We start from the raw sequence: 17,877 nt of genomic DNA on the forward strand, positions 1-17,877 counted from the left end.
TCGAAACCTAAATACCTCGCCCCATGTCTGTTACTAAAGGTGGTTGGATTACTTTTACGCTATGTTGCGTAACACAATGCTTTGTTACGTTGCGCATAAACCTACGCATGGATGCTTCAAGTGATTTTATTAGCATTCATTAAAAATCGCACTTAAAGTCGAACATACCGCATTACAAGGGGTGAAATCACTCAACTATTTCCCCACCGTCGGTGGAACGAGATGACGTCACTTGTGCACTGACCTGGACCAGACATGCATCACTGCGCAAAGAAAGTCAGTTGTCGCTATACATGCATACATGGAATACTTGTGCGCATGCGCAACTTACACCAGCTGTTCTCTGGACTTCCGCTTTGCTTTAAAAACTTTCAGGTTGTCGCCGTCTTTCAAAGTCATATTTATCGCCACTGATTGGATGAATTTTGTCACGTGTACGTTACTTTGTCCTATTTCATCGATTTATTCTGGCTAATCTAGGCAAATATTCATGAATCAACACAGCTTTTATTGCGTAATAATAAGTGTTAAAACGTATTGTTATCAAATAAAATTAGTCTTTGCTTTGTGTTGGATAATAATTATTATGAAAAACACAGGAACCAACCATTATTTTGCTTCGTGTACAAGCGATTACTTAACACCAGCGCAGCAAATGATATACGACGTTCACATAAAAGCTTGGAATATTTGTAGCGCACTAGCGCCAACATGCGGTAGAAATAAAGGCGGCCAGATCGGTTGATGTTTCAGAATAAGGCGCAAGGCGGTCAAATGAGGTGATAAAAATTGCGTATTTGTGTGGTTAGACGAGTAGGTGTGAGCCGGGACCTTGGGTAGATACAAACTTGCCATGAAACATATTTTTACCTTGTGGGCCGTGTATAATCAGTATCTGCTGTAAGTTACCTACGTCTGATTTTAAAAATGGATTCTTAGAAAAGATGCTGGCTCGAAACTTTCCTGCGTCGTTCTCCGGATCAGGCTTGTATGTGGAGTAAGGACGAGATTGCGATCTCTCCAATGCTGGGCTGCAAGGTCACTCACAAGTAGTCGAGAAGCTTCAACAACACGCATCAGGTCGCATGGAGCTGGATTTTGTGTCTGGCTGGTGTTGGAACAAGCTGAATTTCGCTTTCAGTGAATTATCTCGCAAAATTGTTTCAAAATTAAAACTTGTAGAACCAGTGCTGAGGCTGATGCACGTGACAAGGTTTGAAAGGGCGACAGCCAATAATACGACCAGATGTCATTTGAAACTACACCGCGTTATTTTGTGAGTGACGCAAAAAATATTGTCTACGAGTGCATCAAAATGTGGCTTAAAAACGTAAACTTTTGAAAAAATTCAGTAACTTTAAAAAATCAAAACATTTGCTAGTACAGAGCATAGTTTAATAAACGACACTGACAGCGTTAAGTTGTTTCAAAAGAGAATCTTCCTCAAAACCCCGTCTCCGCCAGTGCACGGGAGAAGCTGGAAGTTCTTGAGGACGACCGGATATCTGGATATCGGGGTCGAGTATGGACCACTTGGGTATGTTGACGGGGATAGGGGCGAGGCAGCCCTGGTTAAGCGGGATGTCGTAGCCCACCATGCACCTGAGGGAGTAGATGATGGCAGACTTGCTGATCGCTCTTGGCGCGTTCAACTTGTTTATCGCCATGGGGGGTGTCCCTTCGAAATCGAATGTCGCGCTGCTCAATATGAGCTCCTGGACCAGGTGGATACCCTAAACAGAAAGCTTCGTTGAAATGTCTGTGATTGATACAGTTGTGACGTCACAAAGACACTTACCTTCTGGTTAGCGGCAACTAGCGCTCTCAAGTCGGCCAGGTTGCCATGGAGATTGTGGGTCCGGTTGCAACTAGTGAATTCTCCTGGGAGCATGAGAACCGCTGTTACTTCTGTGAGGTAACAAGTAAAAACAAGTTCAATCGGGTTTAAAGGTAATTCTGACTCATTAGAAAACCAGAAACCAATTCGTCATTTCACACAACAACTACCATGAAACTTTTCAGCATCATATGATACGAGAAAGCACGTCATTCACAACATTATCACATAAATCACAATCACATCCCAGCATAAATCGCAACCTTCTCAAAATGCTTCAGTAGCGGTTAGTTAACACAAACACCGTTGCTACACAATCATGAAATTTTTGAACATCCTATGATAAACTTCGTGATCAGATCTATAACATTTATCACATCACCAAGCAAATCACATGATCATACTCACAGGAGTGATCACAGTTAGATAAAAAATACGAAGTACTCCAGCCCATGGATATTTAGAGAGGATGTAATCACCCTCCTTATTCTGTATCGCCATCATCTGGTACTGCACGACATCCTGCATGACCCCTAGGTGGCCTGGGATGTGAGGAGCGTTGGAAACAAGACCACCATCGGGTCCGAAAAGAGCGCACGAGAAGTCAAGTCGTTCCTGTCAATTCATGTAATGTTATATTTAAAAATACTGAACCTTCTAATGACACACAATGATCATAATAGAACTATACCTACTCAGTTATCAAGAACATATTTACACAAGCAAGTCTTGAAATATACACAAGACTATACTGGACTTTCAACGACTGAACCACAGATAAAATGTCAAGGGCCGAGAAATCTTGGTGAAATAAATTCGCAGAAATTAGACTAAACAAGTAAATGCAGTGCTGGACAATTATCTAGACCAGGGCTTCCCAAACTTTTTTGCTCGCGACCCCTTTCAAACTTCTGAAGTTTTCCGCGACCCTTCACGTTTAAGTTGATTAGCAGTGCGAAATATACATTAGTCATTAGTGACATTTATTGAGATGCAAAGACTGAATTCAAGCAACCAGAACTCAGAGCCTACTTACTACTTTACACACGTCTATAACACTGCATAAAATCTTTTCTAATTATAAGTCAGTGAGACAATTGAGACTAACTATAAGCCATACTTTTCGTTGGAAGACTAACTATTAGTCTCAATTGTCTCACTGACTTACAATTAGAAAAGATTTTTTACAGTGTAGGCTACTGGAAACAAAAAAGCACACACATTTATTCAGTGTGATTGGTGCGACTGCTTTTTTCTACAAAGCAAGTCCAGCCGTGGCTCAATATCTGTTAATGCTGGTCTCAAGGCGGTTTCAATGTTGATTAGGCTGGAACGATATTTTGTTTTGATTGTATTTTGTACTTCGTGTAAAATTGGTATACGCTCTGCGACCCCTGAAGTTCGTTACGCGACCCCTTGCGGGGTCGCGACCCCCAGTTTGGGAAGCCCTGATCTAGACCAGTGATCTCCAGCTTAAGTACGCAACTGGTAGGTGCGCGTACTTAGCAATGTTTTCGTTTTTTCTTCCCTTGAAATGTGTATGGTGACAGTACTGCGCATCACAATCAACTCTTTTAAGCCGTAACAATTACGCAAGTGTAATTTCGTCTGCTGAGTTTACGGTTATGACAACAAATGCACAGCTTGGTCCTTGAGATGAACTTTTTAATTTAGATTAGTAAAGTAGGCCTAAGTATCAAACTTGTAATCGCAAATAGATCATTAGTGTACCAGGTCAGTGGATTATCAGAACGTAAGTACCCGTCAGTGATTACCGTTACATTGTACTGATAGTTCTGATTTGATACTCACGGGAGTGATCACGGTGAGATCAAGAAGATGAACTCCTCCAATACATGGATGATTGGAGAGGATGTAATCTCCTAATTGACCTCTGTCGCCATCATCTGGTACTGCACAGCATCCTATATCGCCCCTAGATGGCCTGGAATGTGAGGAGCGTTGGAAACAAGACCACCATCAGGTCCGAAATGAGCGCACGAGAAGTCAAGTCGTTCCTGTCAATTCATGTTATGTTACACATAAAATACTGAGTGTTTTCACGACACACAATGATCATAATAGAACTATACCTACTCAGTTATCAAGAACATATTTACACAAGCAAGTCTTGCAATATACACAAGACTATACTGGACTTTCAACGACTGAACCACAGATAAAATGTCAAGAGCTGAGAGATCTTGGAGCAACAAATTCGCAGAAATTAGACTAAACAAGTAAATGCAGTGCTGGACAATTATCTAGACCAGTAATCTTCAGCTTAAGTACGCAACAGGTAGGTGCGCGTACTTAGCAATGTTTTCGTTTTTTCTTCCCTTGAAATGTGTACGGTGACAGTACTGCGCATCACAATCAACTCTTTTAAGCCGTAACAATTACACAAGTATAATTTCGTCTGCTGGGTTTACGGTTATGACAACAAATGCACAGCTTGGTCCTTGAGATGAACTTTTTAATTTAGATTAGTAAAGTAGTTCAAAGCATCAAACTTGTAATCGCGAATAAGTTACCAGTTCAGTGGATTCAAATCTGCATGCACTATATACAACGCTTGCACGAGATAGGTGCAGTAGTGAGCTAGCCTGCAGTAAAATTGTACAAGTTTTTGTAGATGAAATTATTGTGTTAGGTGGTGAGTATAATTGCACAGTAGCTTACTCCTAGTAATCCTGTACTTTTAACTGCGCATGATGTCAAGCATTTAAGTCAGTGTTTCTCAAACTTTGTGCGATCGCGTACCACTCATTCGTTTTTTTGCTACACTGTGTACCACCTGGCTCCTGAATGACTTATTTTACTCAAATGTACCGGTATTTATTAGTTATTACCGTTATTACTATACCATGAATCCAATGAATAGCAAAAAAATAGCAATTTAATTTGATAGATGCAACTGTTTCTTCTGCACAAGCTTGTCTATCCGGGGCAACACATTATTCACAGCACATCAAAAATCATGTTCAGCGGTACGCGGTACCACTTAAAAAGCTCTCGCGTACCGCTAGTGGTACGCGTACCACAGTTTGACAACCACTGATTTAAGTGAATCTCAGAGATTAGAAGTTATCACCGGGTTGAGGGAGCCAGCTCCTCCAAGTAAGTATAGTTTTGCTCGGAAGGACGAAGTGAGTGAAGACATTATTCCAAAGGTTTAGAAGAATCATCAAGAAGTTATTCGAAAATGATATCCTTTGATGTCTGAAGAGACCAAAACAAAACAATTTCAAGCATCTGTTGGTCAATTTTCTGAACTGGAGGATATGTTGTATGTTTGGATTGATAGCATGCACTGCACAAGCCTTCCACTTCCGCCCTCATTGGCCGTTTTTAAAGCAATACAAATCGCTGAACAGCTATTGATATCAGAGGATGACTTGAAAGCTTCATGGCAGTGGCCGATTCCGATCACGTGGTGGATTGCAGAAAATTCTTCTCCACGATGAGAAGATCCCGAGAATGTTTATAACATGGAGGAAACTGGGTTATTTTTTCAGCTCTTGCTCATGCCATCTGGAGATTTCAGCACTATCCGAGGAAAAAGAAAGCTAAAGAACGAGTGTCACTGGTTGCTTGCACAAATGCCACAGGAACGCATAAACTTCCTTGTACATTGATTGGGAAACCAAAATTTCCGGCTTGTGTCAACAATCGAGAATGGCCTCTAAAGTACTATGTCAGGGTAAAGCATGGATGGACGTTGACAGGTGTTGGAAATGGTTCAATAAAGTTTTTCATCCTGAAGTGAAGAAGAGAACAGGACGCCGGGTTCTCCTGTAGATGGACACTGGCCCTGGTCATTCTTCTGATTTTGAGAGAAACAACGTCAAGGTGGCATTTTCCCTTCCAACTGCACTAGCTGGAAGCAACCATGCGATACGGGTATAATTGCAGCACTAAAGAAAAGTTGAGATATTTGTATGTTAAGGATGTTCTTAGCCTTTATGAGCTAAAAGAGACTTTGAAGTTACGCAAACAAGAGCAAGCAAAAAGGTTACCCAGAGGGGCAGCGGGTGTTGCCTATGGCAACCATCATCTGCTAGATGCAGCGAATTACGTCAACTATGCATGGGATGCGATATCAGAATCAGCGATAGAAAACGTGTTTAAAAGGGCTGAATTATTTCCATTAGAAGGTGGCATTGTTGATGGATGAAATCTGATATGATCTTATGTCCAGGATACGAGAACTAGATATGAAAAAACTGTTTACTTTTTCGACATGTGGTGGCTTACCACTCGATGTCACTAGAGCATGATCTTCAATCCCAGAAAGTTCGATACCTCCAACTCTGCCACCATCGTTGATGATGTCACGTCCTGGACTGGCAAAACCAAATCCTTTCTTGTATCTGCAGATGCGTGAATGAGTTTGATGTTAGTGAACTAAATAATAATGTTTGAATAATCCAAAAATTTGAATGCTAAGTTTTAATAAAACGACAGCGTAGCTGTTGCATAGTAATTGGTTGTGAACATTCTACAAATATCATTCGACAACAACTTATACATGGACGAGGTTCTATGCAACTAAATGTTGAAAATACTTCAACTGCACCAGTGTTGACCTTAGAACCCACCTGGCTTGGAAAGTCTGCAAAAAGTCACCAAACTTTGATGCGACAAAATCTAAGTTTTTCACAGTGGAAGGCTGACACATGAGGGCGCAGTCGGTCCGCTCATACCTCGGATTTAAATAAAGATCGGTTTTGATGCTTTCAGGGAAAACCCTGATCTGATAATGCTTGCACACACTCGACTATAAGCTCATCAATAGTGACATCTAGTGCAGATATGGGCTCTGTGATCGAAATGCAACGAAATTGTTCTCAAAAGATTTATATCAAACAAATCAGAAAAGAACAAATTATTAGGTAATTGCAATCATCCAATTTACCAATACGAGATTATCAATTAACATATGTATATTGAGATGTTTATATGACATTTTATTATCCAACCATTACAGCGAGATGATGATTTAAACTGTGATAATACACTGTGATGTAACAAATTGGTAATAATGAAGTAAAATAACTGTCGCAAACTGTTAATTAAAAAAAAGTCACCCAAATGAATTAAATAAGTAAAAACATTCGGAAAAGACGTAACTATTTAATCTTGTTTAAATAAGAGACAGCCTTTGTTGTAGAGAGAAGAGATTGTCAAGTTGCCTGAGCTACCGCAAAACTAGCACTAAATACACATGGACCACGAACGGAATGGCAAATTTTTCGTGGCAATTCGCCGTGAAAAATATCGGCTTCGTGTGCTCAGGGATGAAAACCTGGTGTGTGGTTGGAAATAATGAAGCCATGTTGCATAATGTTGTCTGATATAATCAGGTAATTTCATATGATATGATACCAACTAAACAAATGATTGTTGGTAACCACATAAATTACCACATCGGCAACTAAATTGCCAAATAACCACATAGCTGGTAAATTAGGTAACCACATAATGGTGGTGGTCCCAGCATAAATCGCAATCTTCTGATAATGTTTTAGTAGCGGTTGGTTAACATAAACACCGTTGTGAAACAACCATGAAATTTTTGAACATCGTATGGCAAACTTCATGTTCAGATCTATAACATTTATCACATCATCAAGCAAATCACATGATCATACTCACGAGGCTGATCAGGAAGATGAACTCCTCCAGTACATGGATGGTTGGAGAGGATGCAATCTCCTTCATTGATATCTATCGCCCTCATCTGGTACTGCACGGCATTCTGCATGGCCCCTAGGTGGCCTAGGATGTGAGAAGCGTTGGAAACAAGACCACCATCATGTCAGAAAAGAGCGCACGAGAAGTCAAGTCGTTCCTGTCGATTCATGTAATGTTACACAATAAACAATGAGATTTCTAATGACACACAATGATCATAATAGAATTACACCTACTCAGCTATCAACAACGTATTTACACAAGCAAGTCTTGCAATATATACACAAGACTATACAAGACTTTCAACGACTGAAGCACAGATAAAATGTCAAGGGCTGAGAAATCTTGGTGCAATAAATTCGCAGAAATTAGAACAAACAAGTAAAAGCACTGTTGGACGATTATCTAGACCAGTAATATAAAATAACAAACATGTATAAATATGACAAGTTCAAGCCAGACCTTAATGTTAGTGGATAACGCTGTCCGTTGTAGAATCCTACCCATCTGTTCTGCAATGCTCATGAACCTTTGATGTCAAAGGTCAGAGGTTATAATATAGTGATGGGGTCAGTGATCCCAGTATAGCACATAACCCATAAAAGTTAATTGGGAATGACAAAAAACCCAACCACGCCTTACAGCTACCCCAATAATAATTGTATGCATTTGGTATTCAATTTCCCAGTTATTGTCTTTTGGGTAAATTGTCAGTCATAAAAATCGCTTCCAGAAATTCAGTCCACCAAATAACACTTAACAATAACAAATACCACCTATTTAAAATAACGGAGAATGACAAAGAACCCAACCACACCTTACAACTACCACAATGGTCATTGCATGCATTTGATATTCAATTTTCCAGTTATTGTCAGTTATAAAACTTGCTTCCAAAAACTGTATCTACGAAATAACACTGACCTGTGTGAAAATATAGAGAGTTGGATGGCGTCCAATTCCTTGCCAATATGCCTCGGCTTTCCCTTCCCTATCATGATGGTCACGTCACCTGAATAAGCGAATTTTCACAAAATTACAATTTCTAATCGCGGCAAGCTACAATGATGTTGTCAGTCTATCATGTAACAAAAAGACAACCCTCAACACAATCTAAAGTGATGTTACCATGATGTCATAATGCAATACATAGTCATACGCAACCATGATGTCATACCGCAATACCTTTCTTAGTCATCTTTCCCTTGCAGTCAGGTTCCACCAAGATTGTGCTGATTTTGTGGATGATAATCGCTGGACCGTGAATCACCTGACAGATCCTCTATGAAAGTCACAAAGTCACAATATTTTACAAAAGGTAAAGATAAAATATCTCAAAAAGATCGAAAGAAAACAAGATACTCAATACTATAATATACAGTCGAAATCGGTTAATCGCATATCGGTTAAAGGCATAAATCGCTTAATAGCATTGCATTGCATAATCCCAAACCATTCCCATTCACTTGTGAAGAAAATTCAACGGTTAATCGCATAAGGGTTAATCGCATAAATCGGTTAATCGAATAGGTTTTCTTGATTGATTTGTAGACTTGTATCACTTAACCGCATTTTTCCTTTGATGAAGTGTTAAGTCGCTGAAGATTATCCTCACCAATAAACAAAAATCATCGTCAGATCTCTCGCAAGGCTATAGAGACAGTAGCACGTAAATGATTTGAACAATAAAGTAAAACATCACGAAAAAAAGCCTTCTCTACAGTGATTATGAACCACAAAACTACGTTTCATTTAAGGATTGTTACGGATGGTTACATCACAATAGAACAACAAGACTAATTTTTATTTAAGCATTGTTACGTCGCAAAGCACAAACCACTGCAAAAACGTAGAATACCTGTACTGTACTGTAGCCTACTTATACGATATAAAATGCAGGAAATAGTAAGCCAGCAAAGCGAAAAGATTTATGTCTGTCCGATAGAATCCTTGTTATTGAAAAATTTTTTGTGTCGAAATCGAAAAGAAGGAAGCTCACTTGTTGTGTCATAATGCATTGTGTCATTCAAAAAAATGGCGGAGGAGCAAGAATGCGTGCGTCGGTGTTTAAAAGAGAATAACGGAGAAAATGTAGGAACACATACACCGTTTAATCGCATAAAAAAGCTTGGCAAATTGACTATGCGATTAACTGATTTCGACTGTATACACAAAAATATAACGAAGCATGTAGAGTCCAAACAACACATACTAGCACATATCAGCACATTGAAATAAAAACAAACTTTGTTCTATTGTTGACATTAACAGGAAAATTTGTGTTATTGTTGAAGTTTTGCTTTAATATAAGATTTCAAAATAAAATACCTGTGGCGCTTGTATGGTGACACCAGCTGTAGTAGACTTGAACACATGCTCATATTCCCCGTCGTATCGACTTAGATCTGTTGATGTTCCTGTGTAAATAGTGTCATAAATTTCACGATGACAACACAAGGACATAACTTACGTAATCTTATTAATATTTACCTAGCTTGCGCATGCATGCAACATACATGCTCATACTGATACTGGATATCCTAGCGGCACCATACCTCCCATGCTGTACCCATTGCTGGGTTGGTCTTCAAATGATGTCATGATGTACCCCACTACGCCACCTGCTGGGCCGGATAATATTGCTCTATTTCCATCGAACCTGAGCATTGAGCAGTGTGAGATGTTGTATTTTATATCAGAAGACGTAAACATTTGATGAATCTTTTCCAACTCAAGGGCTGTTTGAGTGTTCAGTTTTTACAGGCGGGCCAGATCATAGGCACAAACGATGTCATAATTAGTTGGAGCTGTTATTTGCTCCTATATCTACGTTCCTCAATCTACAACACAGTTTGCAATGATAGGTGTCACTTCGTTGGTAGCTTGCTTATCGCTGATTTAAATGAATATGACGATCTGTTGTTATACTTCATGTTAATATAATAATATAATCACAACCTTACGAACAAACTTACTTATCAATAGGAGTGAGGCCACCATCAGACTGCATAAAGAGCGAGTTGATGTCTATGTTGCTGACGTCAGACTGAAAGCTTCTATATATTCTTTAACTCACAGTGTGAGGTAGGCATCTACGCATGCAGCAAAGTCGTGCGAGACAATCTTGACCATGGACTTGAGATGATAGTTAAGACTTGTTTAAATCTCATCTCCATGGCAATCTTTTTAACTGCTACTTCATACTCGGAAAAGCTGCATACATAGACATCTGATGTCACAGTTGAACGTTAAAAATATTAAATTAAACTTGATTATGCAATAGCATAATTACTAATCAATATATAAACACAACAGACCAGCATCACAAAGTGAACAATAACCATTAACTAAACAATCGATGATGCAAAGTTTTGCAACGACAACTTAAAGCAATCGAGCTTCAACAAGACTCAAACTCAGCATTCTTTTACTTTTGCTGCCAAACAAAGCAAAACAGTTGTAGGCACCAAAACACATGCATAGCCATTAGCCAAGCTGTATGTAATTTCAATCTAACAACAGCATAGACTCACATGTATGAATGCATGACAGCATCAAACAAATAAACTACTATAATTACGCACAGAAGTGAGGCTTACTTCAGCTCTTGCCTGACACTAACATAAGCGTAGGTGCAGTTCTACAACCAACAGAAAACTAGGATATAATTAGGAATAGGAAAGCAGATCAAAAAGGTTAAGAACCGCTGCTTTAAATCAAAGTAAAAAGTGATAATAAACTCATCTCTGACGAAATATTAAACACCATGAAAACTATAAAATAAGCAAAGATGAAAAATACAAAACCCACATTTAAAGTCAGCAGTAGGTAGTAGCTTAATACAACTGCATTGTCAACTGGAAATATCAGAGTTAATAAACTTACGAGGTCCAACATTTTTGGTCTTGATTGGTTTCCAAGAGGATCTCTCCAACCCTCAGTGAGAGCAAGTGCCATTCTTTCACCTTTCCTCTCGAGGAGAACATTTGTGGCAACGGTCGTTCCCATCCGGATGAAATCGATCTTAATCAAGTCGAGTGATTAACGCATTATAATTTTCAACTCTTCAAAACAAAAATAAACTATGTATACATAATTAGGCGGTCTATATATTTAAACAGCATTTCATAGCAGTGGTTTTAGCCAAGTTGACAAATGGTTAAACCTGTGGAGATGATGAGAAACTAACATTAATTACAGACAAAATTACAGGCATACTTGTAATTAAGCACCAACAATAAAATCAAACTACATTTGATAATAATCTTTTTAGCCTCGTCAACAAAGCAACAAATTAAACTTGAAGCAACAATGAGAAATATAATTATTCACAAAATTATGATAAACTTTTCCATATATACAGGCTTTATTTATGTTTATTTTTGTAACATACCATTTCCATAATGCTTCGAATTCCTTCCCTGGGAGCATCACAGTAATTTTGTGGATCGATAGACAACAGCTTCATCACTTCGACGCATAGGTCAGTCAATTGGCAGATCTGCGAACTACTTCTGCTGCATTTGCAATGAATGCTTTCAATATCGACAATGAAGTTAGGATTAGCATTTTTCATGTCTAGGCTATGTAGCATAGGCCTAGGCCTATAACTACACTGGAAAAAAAGTGACCGTCATCAGTCCAAAATTTTTATCATTGACTATTAAGACGTTGATTTCGTTGAAAAAACATTGCCCATACCTTATTGTGGTCCAAGTAATACCCATAAATCTGCCTGCATACAGTTTGCAACTCCTTTTTATGGCTGACTAGGCTACGTCCCACCGATGCACTGGAAACAATGATGGCTACAACTAAAACCCAGTGTACGATGTGATTGGCATTTACTTCGTTATAAGTGAAAGACTAGTGACTTAATCTCATTCGTGCCATGTAATATACGAAGCCACTTGACACAGTCAGCGTTTCTTACCTAACAGTTGCTGTTATCGCGATAAATATCACATTAATATTGAGATGGTGACATTTCGTCACTGTTTAATTCAAAACCTTCCTTAGAATCAGTGTTGCCACTCAAAAAAAGAAATTAACCCTACCAGCACACCTAAAAAAACCCTACATCTCCCTACGCAGTTTGAATAAAAAAAAGAAATTTTGGCAGTTTTATAGCACTTTATAACTACTTTAGTTTCAGTTCAAAAGCACCAGAACTAAAGTAGTTCAACATTTACTGACGTTTGTGTTTCCACTAATTGAATATATCAGTAATGTTGAATTTATAACAAGAGCAATAGCAGATAACATTCTTTGGTGCTTCTAATCAACAACTAAGTCAGAATATAAACCACCAGGGTTATCGTAATTCATTCCACTCGTCAGCCTTCCATTGATACCTGAACATCTCTTATGCACCCAATACTTGCACTTTCTGCATTGAATGGAATTTCTCCCTACTCTCTTCCCACAAATTGCGCATGGATCAACAGTACTGACTACTCCCTTCGACGATTTTCTACCAATTCTCATCGCTTTGGTTTTATTGATGTTCACCTTCAAACCTTTGCTTTCCAGTGCGCTTTTCCATCTAACAAACTTCACCTCCACCTCTTTCCAGCTATCTCCTACGAGAACTAAATCGTCAGCATACAAGAACTCTTCCATTGTTGTTTCCAAATCATGTGTCAGAGTATCCATAACAATTACGAAAAGCAATGGGCTTATCACTGAACCCTGGTGGACCCCCACTTCTACCTTAAACCATTCTGACATTTCGCCTTCGAGTTTCACAGATGTCTCAGCTTCCTTATACATCTCCATCACCGCTCTAACTTCTGGTTCCATCACACCTTTCTTCCTCAAAGCCCACCAAATCACTTCTCTGGGAACACGGTCAAAGGCCTTCTCCAGATCAACAAACACGAAATACAGCTCCTTCTCAACCTTTTCGTATTTCTCTATCAATTGTCTCACAGCAAACATGGCATCAACTGTACCTTTTTCTGGCATAAAACCCATTTGGATTTCACTAATTTCAACTCTCTCACAAATTCGATCCTCGAAAACTCTTTCCAAAACCTTCATTGCATGTTCAAGCATTTTCAAGCTTCTATAACTGGTACATTCCTTCACATCTCCCTTTCCTTTGTACAAAGGAACCAACACACTCTTTCTCCAACTTGCAGGCATTCCCTCCCCATTCATCATACCTTTACCAATCTTTGCTAGGATGCTCTCCACATTACATAGCCGAATTGCTTCTATTGGCACACAATTGTCGGTCAATCTGCTGTGCATTAACATTGAGCATAGTTGTAATGCAAGGAAGTCCACTAGCAATCGTGGCTGCAGCAGTGATTGAAGAAGTTTCGTTACCAATAGCAGATGGTTTCAAATGCGAAAGAGATTGGAGTACAGGGTCATCTAAATTGATCCTTTGATATAATTGCTTCACTGCCTCCCTAGGCCTATACCATTCCCTACATCTTTCCAAGAAACTTTCTTTCTGATGAGGTAGCAATTTTTTGATTGTGTCACTTGCCATCAAGCCTGGAAAAAACCTCTTGGATAGAAGGCCAGCGGGAGCTGTCGTCAACATTAAGTTGGTGGATATGACTATCTTTGATATAAGATCGCTTCATAAAGTTCAAAGCAAACATTTTGATCACATGGACCACTTCAGACCACCGCGCGCAACACAAAGTCGTAAATCTACAAAACAAGATCACTTGATTCCTGTCTGCTCAATCTGCTGATTCTGCTCATCTGCTGTCTCACTCTCCAGTCTCCACCTGCTGGGCTTCTCCAACTCTTTTTGCAATTTACAATTATTACTATAACCACAACCAAGGCTTAAAACTAGGTCAGCCCTGACGTACAGCTTCAATCTGACAATTTACTTAACTAAAGTGTCCATTGTTACTACATGTGATAGAACGCATTGTTTCATAATCTGATCAAACAACTCGTCTAGACCGGGAAAATGCATGTCTAATTCAACAATGCTAATTCATTAAAGAGCCGCAGTTTGGCCACCCCTGGTTTAGACTATGTTCTTGTCATTATTCAGTAAATTTATTATTTGAATTTATTTTTATTTTACTTTAAACAAAAGGAAATCTATGAGTAAACGTGAAAAACCCGTAGGGTCACCCTACACCCTACAAGGGGCCAAAAAACCCTACCGTAGGGTAAAATCCCTACGAGTGGCAGCCTTGCTTAGAATCCTTATCCATGCAAAGCCGTAATTTTATGAGCTTTGTTAGTAGATGCAAGGTTAAACAAGGTCGAAACAGCTTCAAAGTAATCCTGTGTAAGTACAATAGGCAGACATTTAATACAAATTTCATTACCCTAATTACTTTCCTCGAAAAATTAAGACCTTTTTTTTAACAATCCGGGAATGCTAACGTGCACAATTGCTACGATTCTTTGATTTATTTTTCACATAAAAACACGGCATTTATGCTAACAATCATAACGAATATGTTCAAGATAACCTTAATTTAAGCTAAAATATGTGGTTCCTAACTATATAATAACAAATGTTATGCACATTGTTAGAACAAATTCAAACAGAATTACAATCAAACAATCCCACTAATATCGATTATTTGAGGACTTAAAATTTTACTGTTCAACTTGTAAAATGGAAAATCCTGTATACTTACAACATGTAAATATTTAATTTCAAACAGTTCACTTTTTGCAATGCTGTAAGCAATTAAGACCTCGTCCTCTGGAATCACTACATACTTTCTAACAAGAGACACGTACATAGTTTCACACAACATTACCAATTCTAGTCTCCCAAAATCAGGAAGACCATCTTGAACATATGTAGCAACAAAACACCGAATGTTACATTATATACCGTAAATTTTTATCCATCGAAAGTACGAACGATTGTGTGACGCTGAGAAAAGTCAGCACATCGGCAGAAAAATTGATAACAGAAGAACTTTTGGTCCCAGAGTATACTTGGACGCAAATAAATTTTCGTATTGCAACAGCATACAGAGGTGACGTTGGTGCTTTTCCGCCAAAAACTTTTGGGTGTTTTTAAAGGAAGCTCTGTTAGTTAAAGACTTGAATAAAGAGTGCTTCGCCTCAAACCGCATGCACCATGTTCTTCCAGATGAACCAAGGTTTTCTATATACGGTGGCACATGAGTCAGATAATGTTGTTTTGGGATGATATTAACACTTGGAAACGCTAATTTAAAGAGCTGGAGATAAGAAGAAATCAACAAACGCAAATAAGGTCAAGGTGTGATGGACAATGTTCGGAGACAAAAGAATAATGATAAATTTCAGCAAAGCCAAAAAACACTGGTAAGTGCCACAAGAACAATCAACGAACTCACTCAGAACAAAGGGCAGCATTCTTGCCAGTTGTAGCATCTGCGATGCGGACTGACACAATTTCTTCACTTTTTTGATATGGTGAGACATAATCTGAGAAGGTTTTTTGCTGTCTCGAAATAAAAAAGACAGAAAACTTGAAATCTTTTCATTTAGCGTTGAAAGTGTTAACTTATTTTTTTCGTCAATGTAATAATTAAGCATAGGAACAATAGCATGCAGCAAACATCCTTCCAGCACAATGTTCATTACATCTTGAGGACAATAGGTAAATAGATTAAAATACGATACACCGAATAAAGCTGCCCGTCTATTTACCTCACACAGCCTTGAATTTTACGCAGTGCTGTTCGTGCGTTGCGATATCTCTCAAGATAAAGTCTAGGTAAAGGTAAAGTTATCTTAAGGCAAAGTAAAATCTCTCAAGATAAAGTCTTCATCCCATGTTTTTGTTTTTATTTCCTCTGCAGTTGCCAAGCAATGACGACACTTCCTGAAGGCGAAACCGACCCCTTGTTTCGTCCCCATTACTTGATGGGCTGCTGGCGTGTCAGCTAAAATGGCTGCCAACGATTCTTTGATATTTATAGATTCGTTATTTGGAGTAACGACCTCAAAACCGCATCTCATCGTAAAACTTTTGCGAAACCACATCTATTCCATACTTGTTAATGTCTGAAGTTTTTGCAATGGCTGGAAGATTAATCCAGAAATACTTTGACCGATGGCTTGGTGGTAAATTACAAAAAGATATGTAAAAAATCCAAGCCTGAGATCTATAGTTTTGCTTCCTATAGCGGATTGCAAAGCAGCACATCGTCATAGTAGAGTAAAACTTGCAGGGCGCCCGGGTAACTTGAACATAAAGGGTGCTGTTGAAATACTAAGCCAGATTCAAAATTGCTATAGCATCGATTCATACAAACTTCGTGGTGGTACTTTTTATATGTTAAAAAAAGATTTGTTTTTCAACAAAGAAGTGATTGTGATCCTTACAGAAATATATTAATACAAATGTGGAGCGTTAATTATTCGCCTCTTTTCACTCATTCCAATCGCTTTCATTGAATAAGCAAAAGTTACTTCCTGTGGCAAGCTTAAACCAAAGTTTCTAAAGAAAATATTTTCTTGTAAATGTGCAGTTTTGAATTTTTCATACTGACCGACAATCGGATGTATTTGCTTCATAATGCGATGGACGGTAGTTTGCTTATGACAAGAAGTTCCTTCACTTTCTTCAGTTGATAATTCAGTATAGTAAGAACATCGTAAATCGTTTGGCTGATGTTGCTTAAAGAAGTTTTTTGAAACTCAACCAAGTTATCAATTACAGCGTGTAAATAGAAATGGTTCCACCTGTTTAAATGGTCAAAGCAACGTTTGCGGTATTGAAACGGCAACAAGAATGAGGACAAATATTTGGTGTTCATGGTTTTGTTTGTTTATTTTTCTATTAAGTAGAACCTATATTTATATTATCTCGTATTATATCATAATTTGTCAACGTCAAACGCGCGCTTTTCTCGCTTCCTTTCATGCTTAATTCGGCATTCAACTATCAAGTGAATGTAGTTTCATTTCAGGGGATTATTCAGTTTTATTCTGTGAAGTCATTTTGTTCAGTGAGAAACAAATTAACGAAAAAACGCAAAATAATTTATTTGTAAACGCAGCGATTTACACCTTCATACTTTTTCAGCAACAAAGTATTTCTTACCTGTGTGATATGTTGCTTTTTTATGCTCAAACAAAAACACGCCGCATCTTTTTCGCAAATCCCGAGTGCGTTTGTAGAATCAACGTTTTCATCACAACTTTCTCATCCTTTGCATACGTTGAAGCTTCTTTGGCAATTTCTGTTTTAATTACAAGTAGATACATTTAGCAGTATATGCAGTATATCAACATAATAGATAGGTAGTATATCGTAGTATATGTTATATTGCGCGAAATGCAAACAGGTCAACGAAATTCTCAGCATTGCTTAATAGCTCTAAAATGATTTCTAAATTTCTTTTTAT

General features: G+C 38.4%; 1 protein-coding gene and 1 long non-coding RNA gene across 4 annotated transcripts in view; one reads left to right on the top strand and one right to left on the bottom strand.

The window, feature by feature from the left end:
- LOC143453429 (uncharacterized) overlaps nt 1-17,877 on the top strand; it is a 195,784-nt gene that overhangs the window by 95,780 nt on the left and 82,127 nt on the right. The gene's annotated exons all lie outside the window — the stretch shown is intronic.
- LOC143453407 (5-oxoprolinase-like) lies at nt 1,250-6,678 on the bottom strand. Of its 3 annotated transcripts, XM_076954748.1 has the most exons (5): nt 6,439-6,678; nt 6,072-6,210; nt 3,650-3,855; nt 2,246-2,452; nt 1,250-1,908 (listed from the first exon to the last, which is right to left on the bottom strand). In XM_076954748.1, the coding sequence occupies exons 1-3, from the start codon at nt 6,516-6,518 to the stop codon at nt 3,763-3,765; spliced, it is 312 nt and encodes a 103-aa protein (XP_076810863.1). In that variant the 5' UTR covers nt 6,519-6,678; the 3' UTR covers nt 1,250-1,908; nt 2,246-2,452; nt 3,650-3,762. The 3 variants fall into 2 exon arrangements, with proteins under 3 accessions (XP_076810863.1, XP_076810864.1, XP_076810865.1); XM_076954749.1 differs by lacking the exon at nt 3,650-3,855 and having other exon boundaries at nt 6,095-6,210.

The sequence above is a fragment of the Clavelina lepadiformis genome, chromosome 4 (genome assembly GCF_947623445.1).
Source record: "Clavelina lepadiformis chromosome 4, kaClaLepa1.1, whole genome shotgun sequence".
Lineage (NCBI taxonomy): Eukaryota > Metazoa > Chordata > Ascidiacea > Aplousobranchia > Clavelinidae > Clavelina > Clavelina lepadiformis.